The 21,636-nt window shown below is 40.6% G+C and overlaps 1 protein-coding gene and 1 pseudogene across 1 annotated transcript in view; both read left to right on the plus strand.

Annotated features, from left to right (window-relative positions):
• Nucleotides 1-21,636, plus strand: part of Nlk (nemo like kinase) — a 126,601-nt gene that overhangs the window by 65,003 nt on the left and 39,962 nt on the right. Inside the window, exons 2-3 of the mRNA XM_060387195.1 lie at nucleotides 5,727-5,856; nucleotides 16,049-16,104. Coding sequence (XP_060243178.1) covers nucleotides 5,727-5,856; nucleotides 16,049-16,104 — 186 coding nt within the window. The remainder of the gene's footprint in view (nucleotides 1-5,726; nucleotides 5,857-16,048; nucleotides 16,105-21,636) is intronic.
• Nucleotides 12,302-16,040, plus strand: LOC132655060 (large ribosomal subunit protein uL22-like; annotated as a pseudogene).

Raw genomic sequence — 21,636 nt, forward strand, 5'->3', positions numbered from 1 at the left:
GCTGACAAGTGCTCAGGGTCCTCTTGTAAGTCATATTTCAGCTTTTATTGGTCTATACTTATGCCAGAATTATACCGTGTAACTTATTGCTTGATAATTCTCTGTATAGAGCAGGGCATTCTTCATAATATTTTTTTATGTTTTATTTTTTTAATTTTTAATGGTGTTAGAGCTTAAACCTAGTGCCTCATACATGCCAGAAAAGTTGTCTACTACTGAACTGTAGCCCTAGTTTTTTCCTATTTTTTATTTTGAGATAAGTTTGTTGTATTTGTTTGTTTGTGTGCACCTGAACAATTAGGTGCCTGTGTCATCACTCTAACAGTGAAATGCATCCTCAGCCCACTTTAAGTTTTTTTGTTGTCTACAAAATTATACTGTTGTAAACCTGCTGCATTAATAAGACTTTTTTATAATATTTTCTGTCTTTATAAACCTAATATACTACAAAAATTGCAAAGTCTTTTAAGGGTTTTGTTTTTTCTTTGTTTGGATTTTTCATGCCAAACTGTTATTAAACAGATAACTTTAAGAAGCCATCTGTGAGATTAACAGCAGTGCATTTTTGTGTGACACGCTTTTGACTTTAGTTGCCTGCTGTGACCCCTTCTTACGCATAGGCGTTGAAATGCGCACTCGAGATACGAATTATTTTCCACTCTGGCTTTGCCAGAAACCTTTCCTTCACAGCAACTGGTTTCTTACCCATGTAATATTCATAGGGCTGTTTCTAAGAGAGGACAGTGACTTAACAGGGCATGAAAACTTCTTAGACATGGCAGACTGGCCTGGATCATATTTACCCTCTGACACAAGGAGATTCCTATTGAAAAGTCAGGGTGGCTACTTCCGTGCTACAAGACAGACTCCTCCCGGAGACTTGACAGTGACTACACATAGTACATAAGCAGTAAGAAAGGAAGTAATTTATGAGCTCAAAAACAATCAAATATATTTGACTATGGGAATTAACATGAAATGGTTCTTAGTTGTATTTTAACTTACCAGTGTTACTGATTGGGATCTGAAGAAGTATTAGCAGTAAGTAAGGTGTTGGCCAGCTGGATGGATCAGCAGGTAAAGGCCATTGCGGCCAGCCCTAAAGACCCAGCTTTGATCCCTAGACCCACATAGCGGAAGGAGAGAACTGACTCTGCAAATTGTCCTCTGACTTCTATATATGTTGGGGTCTTTGTTTTATGTTTTTTCCTAGTAAAAAACATAAAAAGGTCTTACTAGTAAAAGTATTTGAATATAATTATAACAGTCTAATAGGATGACCTGCCTATTCCTTATTCGTACTCTGGGGTGGGGTATTTCGCCACAGATGAGAAGGGTCCAGTGCCATTTACTTAAACAGAGAGTTAGAGGATATTTAAGTTCACATTGAACTCTCTCATTTAAAGGTAGATGTTTTCTAATCAGTAATATCTCGAAGATGTTGGGGCGGGAGATGAACAGTTTCTCTGCCTTAGTTTAGCTCTCACTGAAGGCCTTTTCCTTTGCAATATAAGTTGGCAATTTAAGTGATCATAACATGTCCTTTAACAACAGGAAAGGGGTTGTTTTCTACTCAGATTCCAGTTATCTCAGGGAGATGTGGAGTCTTTTTTTGTTGTGGAGACAGTTCTGGAATCTGAGAAGGGTTTAGTCTTCACACTAACACATAGCTCTGTACGTTAGTACGGAGTGTACAAACTTAACTGTTGCAATTCTGGTTAAGAACAGTGAGACATAAGAATAAATTCTTTACTCCTTATGTTTCTTGTGTCCTTGAATATATAAAACAAGTACTAAAGTGAAACATACACTCTTCTAGATTTGTCAAATTTTGCCTCATAGTTTGCTATTTTCTTAAGTTGACTTAATCCAACTCTATGTAAAAGTAGTCTCTAAATAAGTTAATTTCAAAGTCAATATGAAAGCAGTAATCTAAATGTTTAGAGTTTGGTAATAAGATTCTGTTGTGGGGATGTAAACTGTTGGTAGAGTATTGGTGCAGTTGACAGAATAATTGTGTGGGTAGCAAAAACCAGTCCGTTGGTGATAAAAGTGTAGCTTGAGTAGAATTAGAAGGGCTTGATTTTGTTAATCCAAGTTGAAGCATTTTTATTATAAATTATTTGATTTGAGTAGCTAAAAACATGTATCAGAAAGATAAACTTTAACAGTGCCATGTTTTTTGTTTGTTTGTTTTTTAAAAAAGGTTCTTCACATAAAAATGAATGAGGAGCATAACAGATTTTTGGAGATTTGTGCCAATTTTAAGCAACAGTTTCTGATGTTTTCCTGGTTTAACAATGTTCTAAGTGGCATTTTGGTACCCGGGGGAGTATCTCCAGGGAGAAGTTTCATCTTGGTTCATTCCAGCTTTTGCATTTGTCTATCACTGAAGCAGATGTGTGACAATGTCCAGGTTCTCTGGATTAAGAAAACTTTATTTCAAAGTGACCATAGCAGATCCAAGAAACTTCCTGCTTTGTGCTTGTACTTTTTTTTTTTTTAACACAAACTCTGTTTCTCAAGAATGACTTGTGGGTTCTAATATTTTAAAAATAGTTGAACCTGTGCAGAGAAGTGCAGAGAAGGATTGATACGATTTGGGTAGGTGCAAAGAATGATTCTTTCTCACAACCTTTTAATGTTTATCATGGTACTTAGAAAATCAAGTATTGGGTTTGTGATGTAGTTCTGTTGATAGAGGGCTTGCCTAGCATGTGCAAGGCCATGAGTTCAGTTCCTCAGAACCACATAGACCAGGCATGACGGCATACAGCTGTACTCAGAAGGTAGAGAAGAAAGAATTTCTAGGTCATCATCAACTACTTAGCAAGCTCAAGGCTAGCCTGAGATATGTAAGACCATTGAAGGAAGGAAAGAGAGGGAGAGAAGAAAGGAATGAATGGATAAATACATCAGATATTAATTTAAAACTTAGGAAGGTCTGCTTGCTGATATAACAGGAATGCTTTTAGGAGGGCAGCCGTGTGAACAGACCAGCACTACTTAGGGCATCTGAAATTTACAGGGAAAATGACTGCCTACTCAGAGAATTATAGTTCTAAAAATGGCTCCTCCCTCCCCCCCCCCCGCAAAAAAAAAATAAAGGTGCCCCAAGTGTTTGTTATCTCTGTAGCTGTGGAGCGTCATTAACAGTTGCAGCTGGAATAGCCAGGGCATTGCCAGAAAAATTAAGTACAGCAAGCCTTTAATAACAGAGCAAATACAAAAATTGCTACATAGTCTTTCCACATTTACCTGCGCTTTGCTGTATTTGTACTGGAGGGAAGCATCTCCTGTGCCAAGTTAAGAGAACAAACTCAACATGGCATGAACCCTGCCCTGCCATTCACATTCATCTGAGTTCTGTTGTTACCAGCCACAGGCTTGACTGACTCCTCCACAAATAGCGTAAAATGCTGCTTTGTGAATTTTACCTTAAAACTTATGCAAAGCACAGTAGTGGGCTTGAGCCTGTGTGTTTTACAGTATGGGTTCATCTGAGAGCAGCTTTACTTACCAGAAGAGTGTGTCCAGTAGAACAGGTCAGGCTAGGAAGCAGGACCATACGAAGCCCTTGCCGGTCATTTTTAAACTAGCATTTATTGAACTGCGTTTCTGAAGATACTAAAATTATTAAAGTCTGATGAGGCACAGGAGCTTTGCCTAGCAGACACCTACCTCATTGCGGTGACAAGAGTTAGCACCAGTAACTATACCGCCAGCCTCCCAGTACGGTGTCCTCTGACGGCACGTCTTTGACAGAAGTGTATAATTTGACTCTAATGGAAAAATACCAGAGAAAAACAAAATGAGGGACCGTCTACAAAGTGACTGACCTGTAGTCTTTGAAAATGGCAGCAGCTCAAAGACGTTAACTGTCCTAGACTAAAGGAACCTGAACAGACTCAAGTACAAAGTTTGATGCAAAATTTGCTTTTCTTATTTATTGCCATTTTCATTTTGTACTTGATATAAAAGTACTATATTGAGACAGAGAAAATGGCTTTCACTTAATAGTCTGACTGTAACTTACATTTGGTTTCTTCCATTTGACTTTCAGACTTTATATGGATTTTAAATGGTGGTGTAGATTTTGCTTTTTATTTGTGCAACAATCTCAGTGATTGGATTAATTTAGCTACACTTCAAGCTGTTGGAAGCTCAGGCTGGAGACAGCTTAGTGGAGGGGCCCCTGCCCAGCATGCTCAGGGCCCTGGGTTTTGATCTCCAGGAATGAAAGATAAAAACAGCTTTTGTGTGGAACACACCAGTCCTCCCAGCACTTAGGGGCCTGCGGCAGGGGGGTCGCTGCCAACCCGGCCTACATCGTGAGACCCTGTTTAGAAAAAAGGAAGCTGAAAAATGATCATGCTTGTTTCACCAAATTTTCAGTCAGTAGACACAAAAGCAGTGGCTGTGTTTACAGATAGAGAACGCACCCTTGAAAGCCTCACGAGCACTTAGTGGGATCACTAAGATGGAGGAGTTAGGTCCGAGCCTCAGGTAGGTAGATAGTGGGGTACTTTATTTTCAGGAAGGCAGAATTTGATAGCCATTTGATTTTTGAATAAATGGGATAAGGAATTAGAGTGATTTTAGTCAATCGGATGAGTAATCAGTTAACTGTATTCAAGATTTTGATTGGTTGTCAGTCCCAAGAATGGTTTCTGGTGCTAGATCCTAAAGGAATAGGCAGCAACTCTCAGTCCTGGTCTGAGATTTAGTTAGTAACTTGGATGAAGGCAAATGGGTCTCAGTTTTTAGTTACCCAAGTCTAAGAGAAGTGCCTAAAGCACAGGTCATGACAGTGATCAGCAGGATTCTAACCTGGGTGGGTGGAGGCAGACAGAGCTGCAGCTCATGGGACATCTGTTGCCAAATAGCCAATTAATGACTGAAAGCAGTTGGTTTAATGTGTATAGATTGAATCGGCAGGAACCTCACAGAACCGTTTCCAACATGAGGAAGTGCAGTGCAGGGGCTTGTGTGCAGGTGGTCAGAAGGCTGAGATGAAAGGGGATGCTGAACTGTTAAGGAGGCTGTAACCATAAAGACAGTTCATGCAGCAAGAGCGTAGATGCAAAGAACATCACCATTCAGGGCCCAGGGGACCCCCCCAAGCTACCATACGTCTGAGGAGAGAGCATCACTGTAGTAATTACAGATATGGGTCTATGAGAAACCAGATCATGTAAACCATACTTGAACATCCTTTCAATCTTGAAAATGGTTCTCAAAGAAAAGAAACAAGATTTTTATTTTATCATGTTGTCCTAGCTGTTGCTTCCCCAAGTCTTCAAAACAGTTTTACCACTGATGTTCCTACCTCAGATGGATTAAGTGATCTTTTAGAGCATTCGTAGATAAGTAGACGGGAGGGGGGAGGGGGAAAGATTATATGAGCTCTTTGCGGCAGGGTCTCCCTCAAAGTCACCACCCTCCAGCCTCAGACTCATTAAATTCTGGGATTACAAACCAGGGTCACAATATTTGGCTTCAGATAAGGTTTTCTTTAAGAACATGACAGATGAGTTGGGTGGCTAGAATTCTCTTTGTGTGTACTTTTGACATCTTTGCACTGAAGCCTTTAGCATTATTATGTGGATTTGATATTGAGTGTTTTAAGGTACAAAATATTTGTCATGATCTCTGAAACATTGGAGAATAAGGTTTAGAATTGATTTCTCTTTTTCCCTCCTTTCCCCCAAATATTGCTTCTTTAGGTCAGTAACAGACCCAAGAGATGGAAAGAGAGTAGCACTCAAAAAGATGCCCAACGTCTTCCAGAATCTGGTCTCTTGCAAAAGAGTCTTCCGGGAATTGAAGATGTTGTGTTTTTTTAAACATGATAATGTAAGTGAAATTGGTGTTTGGGGGAAACTATTTACTAGACCTATGTCACTGACTTAGTGGAGAACAACAGTGAGTTTACAGGGGATGGAATCAGCTGCAGTGTAAGCCAAGCTCTGAAAAGCAGCGCGGCTGTGACATTGGGAAAACCTGTTCATTGGCAGGCCCTGTTCTGCACATTCTTACCAAAGGGATAACGACAGATCCTAAGTTACATTTTCTTCATTGCTTTTTTTTTTTTATAGATTGCCTTTATGTCTCCTAGGAGTCTTACATTTTCACTGTTGAGATCAGTAGTTTAGAGCTTTATATTGTGTTAATCACTTCAGAGTCCATTTTTGCTAAATTTTACTTGGAGGTTTGAAAATGATACTCCACAATTACTAATGATTTACACAAGGCCTCACCTCAAATTAGAAAATATCACACACATTGACTTCTAGGCTAGCTTGAAACTGAAGTGTATACTGTTTGTTGTTTTTGTCTCTTGAGCCCTGACTGTCCTGGAATTCACTCTGTAGAGCCAGTCTGGCCTCAAACTCATGGAGAGAGTCTTCCTGCTTCTGCCTCCCAAGTGCTCCCCACAACTAGCTTGGGATGTATTTTTCATTCAAAAACATTTTTTCATTCAAAATTTAAGCTACTAAATAAGTTTAAAGGGGGCTGGAGAGATGGCACAGAGGTTAAGAACATTGGCTGTTCTTCCAGAGATCCGGAGTTCAGTTCCCAGCAACCACATGGTGGTTCTGGTGTGCAGGTGTACATGCAGGCAGAACACTGTATACATAATAAATAAATAAATCTTTAAAAAAATAAGTTTAAAGACCCTCCCCCCAGGAACATATTTGTGGAGAACATAAGTTCGAAAGAAACCTATAGCTAAGACTATAAATTAGACCCTTTCTGTGACTGAACAATGAACAAAGGCGGATTCTAGATTTATAAACTGACATTAATATTAAGCAAAACAAAGCAAATGTTGGTTTTTAGTTGAACAATGTTAATGTTTAAAACAAAAATAAAGCTTAATTATATGAGTAATTTAAGTTAAGGAATCATTGACTCTTGATTTTAAGTGTTTTGTTCTTTTGATGTTTAGCTTAGGATGTAGGAAAAACAAATTCTTCTATAAAGACAGGAGACTCTTAAGGATAAAAGAGTTAGTTTGCTTACAGCTTACATATGAAGACTCACAGGTGAGACTCAACCACATTCTGAGAGACCACAACTCAGCTAACCCTGAGTTACACATCAGATTCATGTAAAGTTTGCTTGGACTTTGTTAGCATTGAACTGTTTGTTTTCATGTGAAAAGAGTTTCCTCATTCTTCATATAGTAGGTAACTATTTTAATTGCTGTAATTAAAACTATCAAAAAAGATTTCTTGAGAATCTGTATGCTTGATTACATAGAAACCTTAATAACTTCAGCCAAAGTTCCAGTCTTACTTTAAAAAAGAAATTTGCTTAGGTTTATTTGGTTAAACAGACTATAAACTCAATTGTGTGGCTCACTGGAAGTTGCTTGGCTTGACATGTTTTGACTTATTAATTGTCCTTCATGAAATTGCTCTTTTCTCCCTCCCTTCCTTTCTTTCTTTCAAGGTAGGGTCTTAGTCTAGCATAGACTGCCTTCAAACTCATGACAATCCTCCTGCCTCATCCTTTGAGGGCTAGAATTTCAGGCATGAATCACATTTTCGTAAATTTTTCCGAAAAGTGTTGCTGGGCTAGATAGGAGTCTGTGGCTCCTGCTAGAGGGCTTGCCTACACAGGCAAGGCGCTGATCAATCCCCATCCCGGGGGAAATGCTTCATGTAGTCTCTTCAGACTGCCTAGCCCTGCTCTAAGTTTGAATAAGTTTCAAAATACCATTCAGGTGGCTGGTTTTCTTTATAAGTCAAGGTTCCTAGATTTTGGGAATAAAATTATGTAGAATGATATCTAATACTTACTTAGTTTATTTCCTAATTTACTTGAGGACTACTCCAGCATCATAGAACAGACCTGCTGCACAGTGTTTCTTTCCAGTGACAGTATTTATGATAAAGAAAACATTTTTTTTCCAAAGGAGACTTAAAGCAACAGTGGTATTATAGGCTGCTGTTTGTCTTTGCTCACAACCCATTCCTATAAAGTCACTGAGTTCCAAAGGCACACCAGATCGAGTACTACAAGAAAGAAAATGGACATCTGAAAACTGTCCCAGCTCAAACCCAGCCCGTTCTGCAGCCCGTTCTGATGGGGCTTGAAGATCAGAGCTGGATAGCAACTGCACCTCTGATGTTTTCTAATGACGTGTCTTTAATTTGGGCAATGTTTAAGCATGATAAAGGCAGAAATAACAGTCTCTGAGTTTTGAAGACATTAAGCTTTTTCATGATACAGACAAGTATACACAAGTACTTTTTGGAGCTCTATCAGAAAAGTGCCTGTGACTTCTGTAGAAATACTTGAAGTGAGGCACATATATGGACGTGAGTAGGGTTAATCCTTTGCTTCAGGTCTGTCTCCAGAGTGCTTCAGGACCAGCATACTTGGTATATGTAGAATGCTAGACTTCAGAGGCAACTGGTATTTGGTGTAGCTAAGCCACAATTGGTCCTGTGGGAAAAGGGCAGTAGCAGGTCACATAGAGGATGCAAAAAGCCCAGTGGGAGCACACTCCTTCAATCTCAGTACTCAGAATGGGAGAGGCAGGTGGATCTCTGCATACTGTTGCTGTATGTTGGGAAGTATACTAGATGCTTATGTACACTAATTCACTTACCTCATAAGAATATTGTGAAGTAGGACTGTTAATCCCACTTTACAGAGAAACCAAAGACTTAACATCTTCTAAGTCATTTAAGTGATCAGAGTGAAAAATAGGTCCATTTTCCCTAATTGAGTAAACATGTAGTGGGCACATTCTACGTACCTAGACTACGTTAGCTTTGGAGTCTCTACCTTCAGGTGATTGAATGATGTTCTTTGTGAAAAGGTGCTGTGGGAGGCCTGGCTGTGTGCTTCAGGGTTTAAATGAAGGACAGCCCATGTTGTCTACATAGACAGAAGAGTGGACAACCAAACCTCGATGCAGTAAACAAACTCACAGATCTCACTGCACACTTAGAAGTTGGAATCTTTAGGGTTGAGGCCCAGGTATCAGTACATACATTTGCAAGCTTCTCAGGTGAATGGAGGCAGCCAACTATTGTTTTAATAAGAAAAAGTGGAAACCTGTAGGCTTAACAAGCTCAAAGATCCTTCATCCTAAGACCTCTCTTTTGCACCATACATATAAATTGATTGAAGTGAGTCAACTGTAAAAAAATTAAATAACAACTTTTAGAATTAAATACAGGAAAATGTCTTTGACTTTGAGGTAAGCAGATAGTACTAAAGCTAAATGTCTTATCCCAACTTGATGACTCAGCTGCCCGGCCCCTTGTAAGAGACAAATAGCAAAAGACTCATGCAAGAATAGTCCTGACATCTTAACTTAGAATAGCTGGAAATTGGAAATAAGTACACGGTGGTATATTTCGTACAAAGGCATATTCTACATGAATGAACTGCTAATCCGGTTAGCAACATGGCTAAATCTCACAGGCATATGTAAATAAAGGAAACTGTGTGATCAGCAGACAACATGTCAGTCTGCTGTGACACCTAATGGCCCTGGACCCCGAATGGTAGGAGAGGATTGATTCCCACAAGTCAACCTCTGACCCAACACATGCCCTGACTACACATTCACCCCCTCCACACACACACACAAAATAAATAAACGAAAGTATAATTTGGGAGGGAGGGGCTGTTTTTTGTTTTGTTTTGTTTTGTTGGGTTTTTTTGTTTTTTTTTTTTGTTTTTTTTTTTTTTTTTTGAGACATAATTTCTCTGTGTAGCCCAGGCTGTCTGGTTCACTCACCCTGTAGACCAGGCTGGCCTTGAACTCAGATTCATCTGCCTCTGCCTCCAGACTGCTGGATTAAAGGCATGTGCCACCGTACCCAACTTAAAAGTGTGGTTAAAAACAAAACAGAATACCTTCTTTATAAGTTTCACAAAAAAGTATACAGCTTTTTTATTCAGTTTAAGATTGGAGAATAGGCAGGTTGAATTGTGATGACAGAAGTGAGGGTTGTTAATGAAAAGGGAGGGAAGGCACTTTCTAAAATGTTGATTAATTTCTTGATCTGGGCACTGTTTACATGGCTGTATGTGGATAAAATTCATCAAATTATGCTCTTAGGATTTGTGTGTTTTGCATTGCAAAAACTATAGCAATCATGTAGTCTCTCTACTTTAACAGAATGCCAGGTACTCTTAGTTTATTTGTGTTTTACTCTTACCTTTGCATCCTTGGCAGAGTAGAAACGCTTGTTTGTTTGCTGAGTGAGCCGTTAGATTTGTCACTTCCGTGAGTAGCTCGCATGTGCTACTCAGTTGCTTGCCACACAGCTAAGCCTTACATTTTTGTCTTTATATTTAGAAGTAAGATTATTCACCATCACTGTTTCACTGATAAAAGGATAGCCTAAACTAAGCTGTGTGGTTACCATGTAAACACTTTGTCCTGAATCTTCCTACTGGGAGATTACAATCCTAGAACACAGGTTTTCACCAGTTCCGAAAGATTTGAAGAATACGCACATCTGATCATCCTTTTTTAAACGTAGACAAATATGCCGGGGTGCCTTTGGTTTGGGGCTTTTGCTTTTGTTTGTTTTTCATCCAGGGCATTATTATGTAGCTCTGGCCGGCCTGGAGCAAGTAGACCAGGCTGAGCCTTGAACTTACAGAGCTTTGCCTGTTTCTTCCTGAGTCTCACCACTCTTGGCTGCTCCTTGCTTTTTTGTTTTTCCCCTTTTTTGGGGGGCGGGGGGAGGTAGTCGGTATTAGATTCCTTCCAAGGCATCTTTGCAAATGTCTCTGTTTACAGCAAAAAGCTAATTTTTATTTGATTTCCCCGAATAATTATGGGGTCAAGAGAAACTCATGGCTGTTTAAATGAGAGAGTTTTTGGTAGTGTCCCATCTCACTGGTTCATCCATGTTGCTTTTGAGATCCTAGACCCTTTCTGCTAGTCTGAGACTGCTTTTGTTTGCTTGAGAAACACTTAGATTAAAACAAAACAACAGGCATTAACTTTAAACCAGTCACCAGCCAAAACGGTGTAGGCCAGTGTCTGACAGTGTTTGTGGCTTTTCTCCTTGGAGTCGCATCAAATATGGAATAAGAAAGCATCATTCTTCTTAAAATAGGGTTGTCACTTCCCACCAGAAACCTCTAATTAGCACAGATAGATCTGAAGTGCAAAATAGTTTTGCCTAATAGACACTGCCACTCTTCCCCTCTGTTTCCCCAAGATAGAATGTCTCTTGCTCAGGTACAGACTTGAGAGTCTAAAGGATATCTAGTAAGTAACATGCTGATTTCCAATCACCTTCCTCATGCTTGAGACTTTCGTGTTAATTTGTGTGTGAGCCACAAGTGAGGAAGTTATACAGATTTGCTACACTAGCTAATTAAGGAATTTAAAAATACATAAAAATGGGATAATTATTTTCATGTGATAAAAATTTACTTTGAAGAAACTGGAGAATGTTTTCTGCTTATTAAAATTCTAAGTGTAAACATTTTAATTTAAAAGAAAATATACATAAACTTTATAGAAACATCCAAACTATGTAAAAGCCTCTATGTTTAACTGGCTTTAACTTGAGGGAAGGCTTTTATTATTATTATTATTATTTATTATTATTATTATTATTATTTTAAAAGGTTTTAATTGAAAACAATTTACTGTTTTGTTTTGGTGGTTTTTGTTTTTTTATTTGTTTTGTTTTTTGAGACACGGCTTCTCTGTGTAGTACTAGCATTCCTAGAACTCACTGTATAGATAAGGCTGGCCTCAAACTCACAATGCTCTGCCTGCCTCCCAAGTGCTGGGATTAAAGGCGTGAACCACCTTCACCTGCCTTAAAAACAAGTTTTTTGAAACAGGGGCTCACTGTGCAGACCTGGCTCCTTGTGTAAACCATGTTAACATCACAGTCACAGAGATCCAGCTGCTCCTGCCTCCCAAGTTCTGGGATTAAAGGTGTGTGACTTCTACCTGGCAACAAATCTTAATTTAATATTTTAAAGTGGGGCTGTAGAGATGGCTCAGCTGCTCTTCCAGAGGACCCAGATTCAATTACCAGGACCCACTTGGCAGCTCACAACTGCCTGTTACTCCAGTTCCAGCATGCAAGCAAAACAACAGTGCATATAAAAATAAATCATTAAAAAAATAAAAATTAATACAACTTGAAAGTGAAGAACACATGATTGAAAAAAGGACAATCTTTAAAGTGAACAAGGTTTCTTGCACAAGTAAATTGCAAAAGGGATGAAAAAGAAATCTTTGTATTAAAATTTAAAAGTGGCTTTTCCTGAAAGCAGCCAGCGGTGACCCATTTGCTACCCTCTTGACCCAGAAACCCTCCCAAAATCATGCAGATCAAGAGGTTTAAATCTTTGAGCTCTCTTTAAGAACACCTGGGCAAGCGCCCAGGCCATCAAGGGTACACACATCTGAAAAGCCAAGTATCTGAAAGATCTCAAGCTCAATCTGAAAGAAGCAGTGTGTGCCATTCCGGTGGTATAAAGCTGGAGTCAGGAGGTGCCCCCAGGCCAAACAGTGGGACTGGACTCAGGGTCGGTGGCCAAAAAAGAGTGCTGAGTTTTTGCTGCACATGCTTTAAAATGCAGAGTAAGCTGAACTCAAGGGTGTAGATGTCATTGAACATACCCAGGTGAACAAGGCACCTAAGACATCATCGAGCTGACAGAGCTCATGGCGATTAACCAGTACATGAGCTCTCCCTGCCACACTGAAATGGTCTCTCCGAAAAGGAACAGATTGTCCCAAAGCCAGAAGAGGAGGTTACATAGATGAAACTGAAGAAACAAAAACTGATGGCATCGCAATAGATTCAGCATAAAAGAAATGCAGATAAAAGTTTAAAAAAAAATTAAGGTGGTAGATGGTTGCATTAGTCCATCATAATTGTTTTTTCATTTTTTAACTTATAATTTATTCACTTTGTATCCCAGATGTAGCCTCCTCCCTCATCTCCTCCTAGTCCTATTCTCCTCCCTCTTCTCCCATGCCCCTCCCCCAGTCCACTGATGGGGGGGGTCCTCCTCCCCTTCCATCTGACACTAGTCTATCAGGTCTCATCAGGACTGGCTGCATTGTCTTCCTCTGTGGCCTGGTAAGGTGGCTCCCACTTCATGGGGGAGGTGATCAAACAGCCAGCTACTGAGTTCATGTCAGAGACAGCCCCTGTTGACATTACTAGGGTAACCACTTAGAGACTGAGCTGCCATGGGCTACATCTGTGCAGGGGTTCTAGGTTATCTCCCTGCATGGTCCTTGGTTGGAGCGTCAGTCTCGAAAAGACCCCTGTGCCCAGATTTTTTGGTTCTGTTGCTCTCCTTCTTGTGGAGCTCCTGTCTCCTCCAGGTCTTATTATTATCTCCCCCTTCATAAGATTCCCTTCACTCTGCCCAAAGTTTGGCTGTGAGTTTCAACATCTGCTTTAATACCCTGCTGGGTAGAGTCTTTCAGAGGCCCTCTGTGGTAGGCTCCTGTCCTGTTCCCTGTTTTCTCCATCTTCTAATGTCTATCCCGTTTGCCTTTCTGAATGAGGATCTAGCAATACTACTACTGGGCATATATCCAAAAATGCTCAAGTATACAATGAGGACATTTGCTAAACCATGTTTGTAGCAGCTTTATTCATAATAACCAGAATCTAGAAACAACCCATATGTCCCTCAACTGAAGAATGGATACAGAAATTGTGGTACATTTATACAATGAAATGCTATTCAGCAATTAAAAACAAGGAAATCATGAAATTTGCAGGCAAATGGTGGGAACTAGAAAAGATGATCCTGACTGAAGTATCCCAGAAGCAGAAAGACACACATGGTATATACTCACTTATAAGTGGATATTAGGCATATAAAATATAATAAACATACTAAAATCTGTACACCTAAAGAAGCCAAGCAATAAGGAGGCCCCTGGGTAAGATGCTCAATCCTTAGTCTTATAAACCATAGTTTATAAGTCATTGTTTGAGGGTTTTGTTTATTTTTTTTTGATGTGTGTGTGTGTGTGTGTTTAAGACAGTCTCATAGCTGGACACAGTAGCAATCCTTTAATCCCAGCACCCCAGAGGCAAAGGTGGTGGGTCTCTTGTGAGTTGTGAGGTCTCACACCATAGGCCCAGCTGACCTGATACTTGACTTGCAGGTCAGTTTCACTACCAGCATATGACAGTCCTCCTGCCTCAGCCTCTCAAGTACTGGGATTGGAGAAGTGAGTTTCCACACTCAGTTGTGCTGTTAGTCTTTTCAGCACCTGAGTTAGACAATACACTTCCTATTTAAATAAGAAAATTGGCTAAGCAGTGGTGAGCCATGCCTTTGATCCCAGCACTGGGGAGTCAGGGGCAGGTGGATCTGTGAAGGCCAGCCTGTTGTGGAACGTAGGAAGGAAGAAAGAAAGAAAAGTATTAATTACTAGATATTTGATAGTGCTAAAAAGACATTGTGGGGCTATCAAGGTAGCTCAGTGGGTGAAGGTTCTTACTGCCAAGTGTGATTATCTGAGTTCATTCCCTGGGATCCACATGATAGAAGGAGAAAGCCAACTTCCAAAAATTGTACTCTGACCTGTGCGCACACACAAGAAGTAGATCTTTAAATGTACATTCTAAAATGTTTTAAATTATGCAGTAAAAATAAATATTTAAAGTTCTTTTCACATGGGTAGAACCTATGCATAAGACCTTAGACTCCACCCCAGCATGGTAATAAGTAAATCACCTAATGAGTGGAAATTGAACAATCAAATATTTACATCCTGCAATTATGCTTTTTTGTAGTTTTTCTCTGATAGAAATATTCATATATAGCTGATGCTTCAAGTGTAGAGGGTATAGGAGCTCCCGGTGAGATGGGAATAAACTTCCCAGTAACTGAGGCTGTGGACTGACCACATGGATATTCTTCTTTTTGCCTCTAAAATTTTCAAATTTTGCACGAGAGAAAATATTCCTTAAAAACTGGTAGACCTGGTATGGTGGCATATACCTTCAGTCCCAGCACTCAGGGAGGTAGAGGCAGGCACATCACCGCATAGAAAATTCCAAGCCATCCAGGGCTACGCAGTGCGGCCCTGTGTGTGTTGGGGTGGGGGGAGGCCTGTCCGTGAAAACCTTGTCCTTTGAGTCCAGTATTGCTCCTTAGCAAATTACGTGTGGCGTCCCAGCCAGGACTTACGGTATAGCTAGACAGCTGTGGAGCAAGTCTGCATATTATTTTCTACTGGTTTATAAAGTGCTGGGATTTCAGATGCCTTATGTTTCCCTACTCCAGTAACTTCTTTTCTTGTACTTTGAATAAAACCCATCATATCTAGTGTAGCTTACGGAGATTGTAAATGATGGATTTTCTGCCTTCCTCTTGGGCTTCATACCACTCTGGATCAGGAAACTCTGATCCACTGTGTTCTATAACTGAACACGTTTCCTGTTTCCATAAGCTGCCTCCACACTGTCATATTGCCTGCTCATCAGTTGACCAACTCTTATCCACCCTTCAAGTTGCTTCTGAGAGGTGTTTCCCCTCCGCCCTCCGTACGTTTTCCCTGCATAGTGATAGTGGGCATGATTCTGTACTGTGCAAGTGTTTGTCTTGTGTGTGTGTCTCCTCCAGTCATGGAGACAGAGGTGTGTTTTGTTCATATGTCTAACCTAAAAACCTACCCTGGTGTCCGGCAGGTGGGATGGGTGCAGTGAGCATCTGCTGAACAGAGGAGCAGAGGAACAGGTGGAGATGGTCCGCGCGCTCCTAAAGCAACTGTGGCATTCTTTCCACCACTCCCCCAAGCAGCACTTGGTAGTGTGTCATGGAACCCATTTCAGCTCAGCTGGAACCATCTCTTAGGGAGAAAGTTTATGACGCCGTCTTAAGGATTGTGCTTTTATTTTATTTTAAACTAATAAACAGTTCATTTCAGGGGCCAGATGTTACTAAGCCTTATGTCATTAGTTAACAGCATTTACTTGCATTTGTGTCAAACTTTGTTTTCCTTTTCATTCTCTAAATTTGACTTTGTGTTTTTTTTTTTTTTTCTTCCTTTTCTCAGGTACTCTCTGCCCTTGACATACTCCAACCTCCACACATTGACTATTTTGAAGAAATGTATCCTAACCAGGGAATGTGAAAGAAGGGGAAATTAAAACTATTGTTGTTTAAACTGTTCTTTTACTACCTTCTGAGGGTTCATGTCATGAATTGTATTGCCTCATCCTTGCAGAAGTGATTTGGTACATGAAAACCAGGTAATTTTGAAATCTCAGGTATATAGTGTTATTAGCGGTGTGTGTGGTGATGCAGATGGACATCTGGGAAGATCCCTAGTTGCCATGGAGTCTTGTGAGCTGTGTGATCACTGTCCCATTTTGCAGATGTACAGGAGCCCCATGGGTGGCTTTGCCATATCCAGCAACTGTCTGTCAAGAGGATAATCTTGTCCTTGCATTTAATACTTAGGGTGGGGTGAAGTTCGATGTGTTCCATGAAAAAAAAATGATGGTGGCGATGGTGGCTGTTACTTATTTAGATGTCAAACACACTAAGTGCTTTATTATAATATTTACTTTATTATAATAATCTGTTGTGTGAGGTGCTATATTTATTCTCCTTTTACAGATGAGGAACTTGAGGCACAGAAGGTAAGAAACCTGACCAAGCTCACAGAGCCAATAAGAGTTGGGATTGATGTTTCTTCAGTCTGCCTGGAAAGTATCATTTTCTCAAATCCTGCCTGTCTGAATCTCTTCTCCACTTAGGCTTTCTAAAGATTGTTTGTTAGATATGCAGAGTAATAATGAGCAGTAAAATAATGCATGTAGCAGCTTCTGAGACTACATGAAGAAAAGTGAGGTACAGACAAGGTCGTCTGGCAGCCAAAGGCTGGGTATCACCAGTTTCTATTATGCAGTTAATCCAGTGAAGCATCACATTAAAGTGGAGAGGGAGAATTCCACCTCTGATTAGGTGATGCCCTGACTATATTGATTATTAAAAAAGGGGATTTGTTTTGTGGCTACTTTAGGCCTGCTACTCAGAACAAAAAACCAATTATCTGATCAGCACTGAAATAAATTAAAATCTTCCCTCTTACACAGGGAGCAGCAGCAGGTAATTCCAACCTAGACAGTTGTCTTTCCTGATTCCCTTAGAGATGGGAATGAGGAAGTGCTTCCCAAGGAAGTGAGAGCAGTTAAGCTGGCTCGGGAATGGGGATGCCTTAAAAAGTGGTGGACTTGGTAGTGGTCCATGTGGCCGGGAAGTTTCAGTCTAACTAAACCAGACTCTTAAGTGCTGTAATCCTTGGCAAAATTTTAATCCATGAATCAGTTATGAACTTGATCCTTTCCTGCAGCACAACTTGGTGCACTTGAGGTGCCTCAGCTGTGCACATTCTCAAGAAAGGGCTGTCTTTTGTCCAGCTCCTAGTTGGTGAGGGTCATTCTCGCATGTCCTTCTTTACAAAAGCATAAAATTGGCCCAGTGGGGTAGCACACATCCACAGTCGCAGCACCCAGGAGCCTGAGGCAGGTTCTTGAGTTAAGGGTCAGCCCGGACCACCTTGTGAATTCAGAGCCCAGCCTAAGATTATATCTTGGATTATATCTTGGATGGATGGGTGAGTGGGTGGGCGGGTGGATGGATAGATATTGTGCAGAAGTGTCCTCTGTGCTTGCCCAGGAGCTACCTTCTTAAACCTTTCATTGGTGAGATGGAAAGCCACATATTACAAGGCATCTTTGTCAGTCTCAAGTACTATTCCTGCCTCTTTGGAAATGAAGTTGTTAAAACCAAACATTTCTATCAGAATGTCCTCTCAGATATATATTTTACTGTATTGCAGTTTGTGTCAGAGGTTCCCAAGACTAGCCTCAGGATTGGTGGGCTCCCTGGAAGAACTCAGGACTCAGGAAAGCTGTTATTCTTGTGCCTACAGTGTATTATAGCAAAAGACTACAGAATAAAATTAGCAAAGGAGAGGCTTATCAGGCGGGTGAGGGGCTCCAGTTGTGCGCCCTCGGTAGAACCGTGGGGACTCAGTTTAGTTGCTGCAGCTGTGATGTATAACAACACTCTGAGCCATGCTGTGAGAGACTGTGTTGTGGGTCAGTTACACAGGACGGAGCTGCCCATGCACTAGACCATCCTTCTTTCTCTGCCCTGCCAGAGGCAGAAGAATACAGCTCAACCCAAAGCCGCAGCCAGGTAGCAGGTGCTTGCCAGGACCATAATGTAAGCACAAACTTAGTGTGCATAGCCAAAACCTCCAGGGGTTCAGTGGCACCAGCCCCAGAGACGTACTCCAGAAGCTCAAAGGAAATTGCCCAGCCTTTGCCTGGGAAAGCACTGCTTTCACTGTAAGAAGGACCACACCTGTGACTGTTGTACAGTTGTGAAGATTGTTCAGGAAGGCATGGTTAACTTGAAACACAGTATACTAAATATTTGCGCTGTGGAACAGCTGACAGATGAATGGGAAGGAAATGCCTTGGTAGCAGTGTACCCTGCCTCTGTACACTCCGAGTATTCTAAAATGAGTCGTCTTTTTTTTGTTTTTCTATAATACAAATGAAAGCAAAAGAATTTTTTGTTTTCTTTTTCTCTTCAATTGGGTAATAAGAAAACTTATTACCTAAAACACAGATGTATTAAAGATTAATAAGGTTTCAAGTTACCATAAGAATCAAACATATTACTTGCCTACGTCAGCATCCCCTTGTATGGTATCTCAGAAACACATACTATTACACGTGATTTTAGACAATGGGGCGTTTTTCTCTTTCAGAGGGTTGGTATGTCATTGTGGATTTTAGAGTGGGTAATATTTTGTCTGTTAAGTACAGTTGGCCTTCTTCAGTTCGTGTGTTCTGTGACTAAAATTCAACCACAGATGGAAATATTTGTGAAAAAAAAATTCGTCAGTAATGAGTGTGCACAAATTCCTTATCAGTTTTCCTAAACAGTGTAACAACTGTTTACATAATATGCAAGTTATTTTAGGTATAAGTCAAAGTAATAAGAGGACCTGGCAATACTGACCAGTACTTAGAACCTTTTTTTGGCATGGGCAAGAACCTGGGTTCAGTATCCCCTGCACTGAAGAAAAGTGTGTATGGGAGATTCTGTGTAGGTTGCACACACCATGTATTTGGAGGATTTAGGTAGCTGATGAGGGACCTGGAAACAGCCTCATGCAGGTACTGAGGGACACACTGTATATGGTCATGGCATAACTGTTAGAAACCGTGTTTGAAGCCTACTTGAGACTCGTTTTAGACAAGTTCTAAATGCATTGCTGTACTTAATGTTTGTTTGTTAGGTATTTAATTGAAGACATTCATAGCTAGAGTCAGTCTCTCTCCGCTTCTCTAACTTTGTTTCATCGACCCCGCCCCCATCTTCCTCATCTCTGTGCATGTGCTCACACATGTGTTCCCCGAGTTGTGAGGGGAAAGAAGTAATCCACCGTACATATATTTACCTCGTGGTTACCCTTTTTTTTAAGATCAGGAAAATTGCAGTGTTATATTACATAATTCAGTTTTAATACACAAACATTTTAAAACCAGAACGTGGGGCCCTGGAGACATGGCTCTACCGCTACGAGCACTCACTGCTCTTTGAGAGGACCTGAGTTCAGGTCCCAGCTACCTGTGTAGCTGTCTGCCAGGGAGATCCTTCTCCTGTGGCCTCCATGGGCACTTGTATATGCACAGACAGACATGCAGGCATGTAATTAAAACCTATAAAAATGAGCCTTTACAACCAGAAGATCTCTTGAAACCTAGTTGAAAGCTGGCCCTGTTAGCAGACTCCTGTAACCCTAGCACTTGCAAAGGGAAAAGTAGAGGATCAGGAGTTCAAAGCCAGCCTTCAGTACATGAGACCCTGTTTCAAATCTCCCACTCTCTTCCCTCTAAAGATATTAACTAGTTGAATAGTTAATATCACGAGTTTTATGGGTGTTTTGATGTAATCAGGTTACAGGATCAATACATAGCTTTGTAAAGTTAATTATCTGTTTTCCCAGAAACTGATAAAACTTATCACTGAAACTAATAAAAATTTTTACATTGGTGCCTTACAGGAATTTTGCTTATATATTTTTAAATAGTATGCATCTTGAGATTATTTCTTCAAGCAGCTAAAAATAGGTCTGTAACTAGATTATAACTTTCCACACCTGCCTGTAGAAGACACCAGATGCAGGAGTAGGAAGTTCCACCAAGTCCTACTGTTCTTTCCAGTGTGACTTTATTTATTGTGTGAGAGTGGACTCTAGGGCACCCGTGCCACGCGGCACACACGGAGGTTAAAAACAGCCTTCAGGTATCAGCCTTCTCCTTCCAGCGTGTGGGTTCCAGGGATCTAGCTCAGGTGGTCCGGCTGGCAGCATGTGCGGTTACCCACAGGGCTGCCTCACCAGCACCACGGTTTTTAACACGGAGTGTCAGTATAGGAATTATATTATTGGACTTTGTTAAAGATTGTGTGTTTTTCTAAACTAATGAGTTATTGTTGAATGGATTACATTTTCCGTTTTGTACTTTGGCTCAGTGTTTAAGAGCGCTGGCTGTTCTTGCAGAGGACCCAGGTTTGATCCCCAATGTCACAAGGCAACTCACAAGTGTCTGCGAACTCCATTTCCAGGGGCCCCAATGTCCTCTTTTTGCCCCAATCTCCCCACACCCCACCCCCTGCACCAGGCACACATGAAGTACACAGACATGCAAAACACATGCAGGCAAAACATTCATGTACATAGAATTTAAAATTAAAAAGGAAGAAATAAAGTAGCTAATGAATGTAGTGTGATATGCTAAAGGAAAATAGACATGTGATATTAGACTTTAGGGAGGCGAGCTGGTATTGCTTCAGACAGGAAAAAACAAATGTTTCAGATCTTCATCAAAGATGAAGTTTGGACAAGTGTCATTAAAGAAGGTGGATATTCTAGTTGTAGTAGCAGAAGCGAACTTTAGTCTTTGTTTGGCTAAAGATCAGCATGGGGTTTCACAGTAATTTAGAGTGGAGTAAATGTTGGACAGAATTTTTTTTTAATTTTATTTTTTCTTATCAGTTACATTTTATTAACTCTGTATCCCAGCTGTATCCCGCTCCCTCATTCCCTCCCAATCCCACCTTCCCTCCCTCCAGAATGATATTTTAAATTAAATTAGCTCGACACAAAAGTAAATTTCTCAGACCTGTTGTCTGCTCAGACTAATTTGAGGTCTTGTTGGCTTTTGGAGAATAGATTTACACTTGCTAACTGTGGTCCATTCTGGGCTTCGGTTGAATGTTTCCAGGTTATTCACCTCCTTCTAAACAACCGGTAATGAGGGCTCACACAGATGCAAACAGGGCAGGATGACTGTACTCGGAGCACAGTGATAATAATGGTTAGAGGGAGATACACTGTTTAGACAGCGGGCACATACAATAAAGTTCTCGAGGCAGAGGGTTGCTTTCATTGGGCTTGTAGGGAGGGGAGAGTAATTACTAAGGGGTGTGGTTTGGGTTGTTCTCTTGACTCACAGATTAGGTACCCAGTTTGCTCTACTGGGAATGCACCCAAAACCATTGCAGGCAGATTAGTCTTTCTAGTCTTCATACCCAGATACTTTGAAAAGATGTTTA

Source organism: Meriones unguiculatus, chromosome 7 (assembly GCF_030254825.1).
Source record: "Meriones unguiculatus strain TT.TT164.6M chromosome 7, Bangor_MerUng_6.1, whole genome shotgun sequence".
Classification (NCBI taxonomy): Eukaryota; Metazoa; Chordata; class Mammalia; order Rodentia; family Muridae; genus Meriones; species Meriones unguiculatus.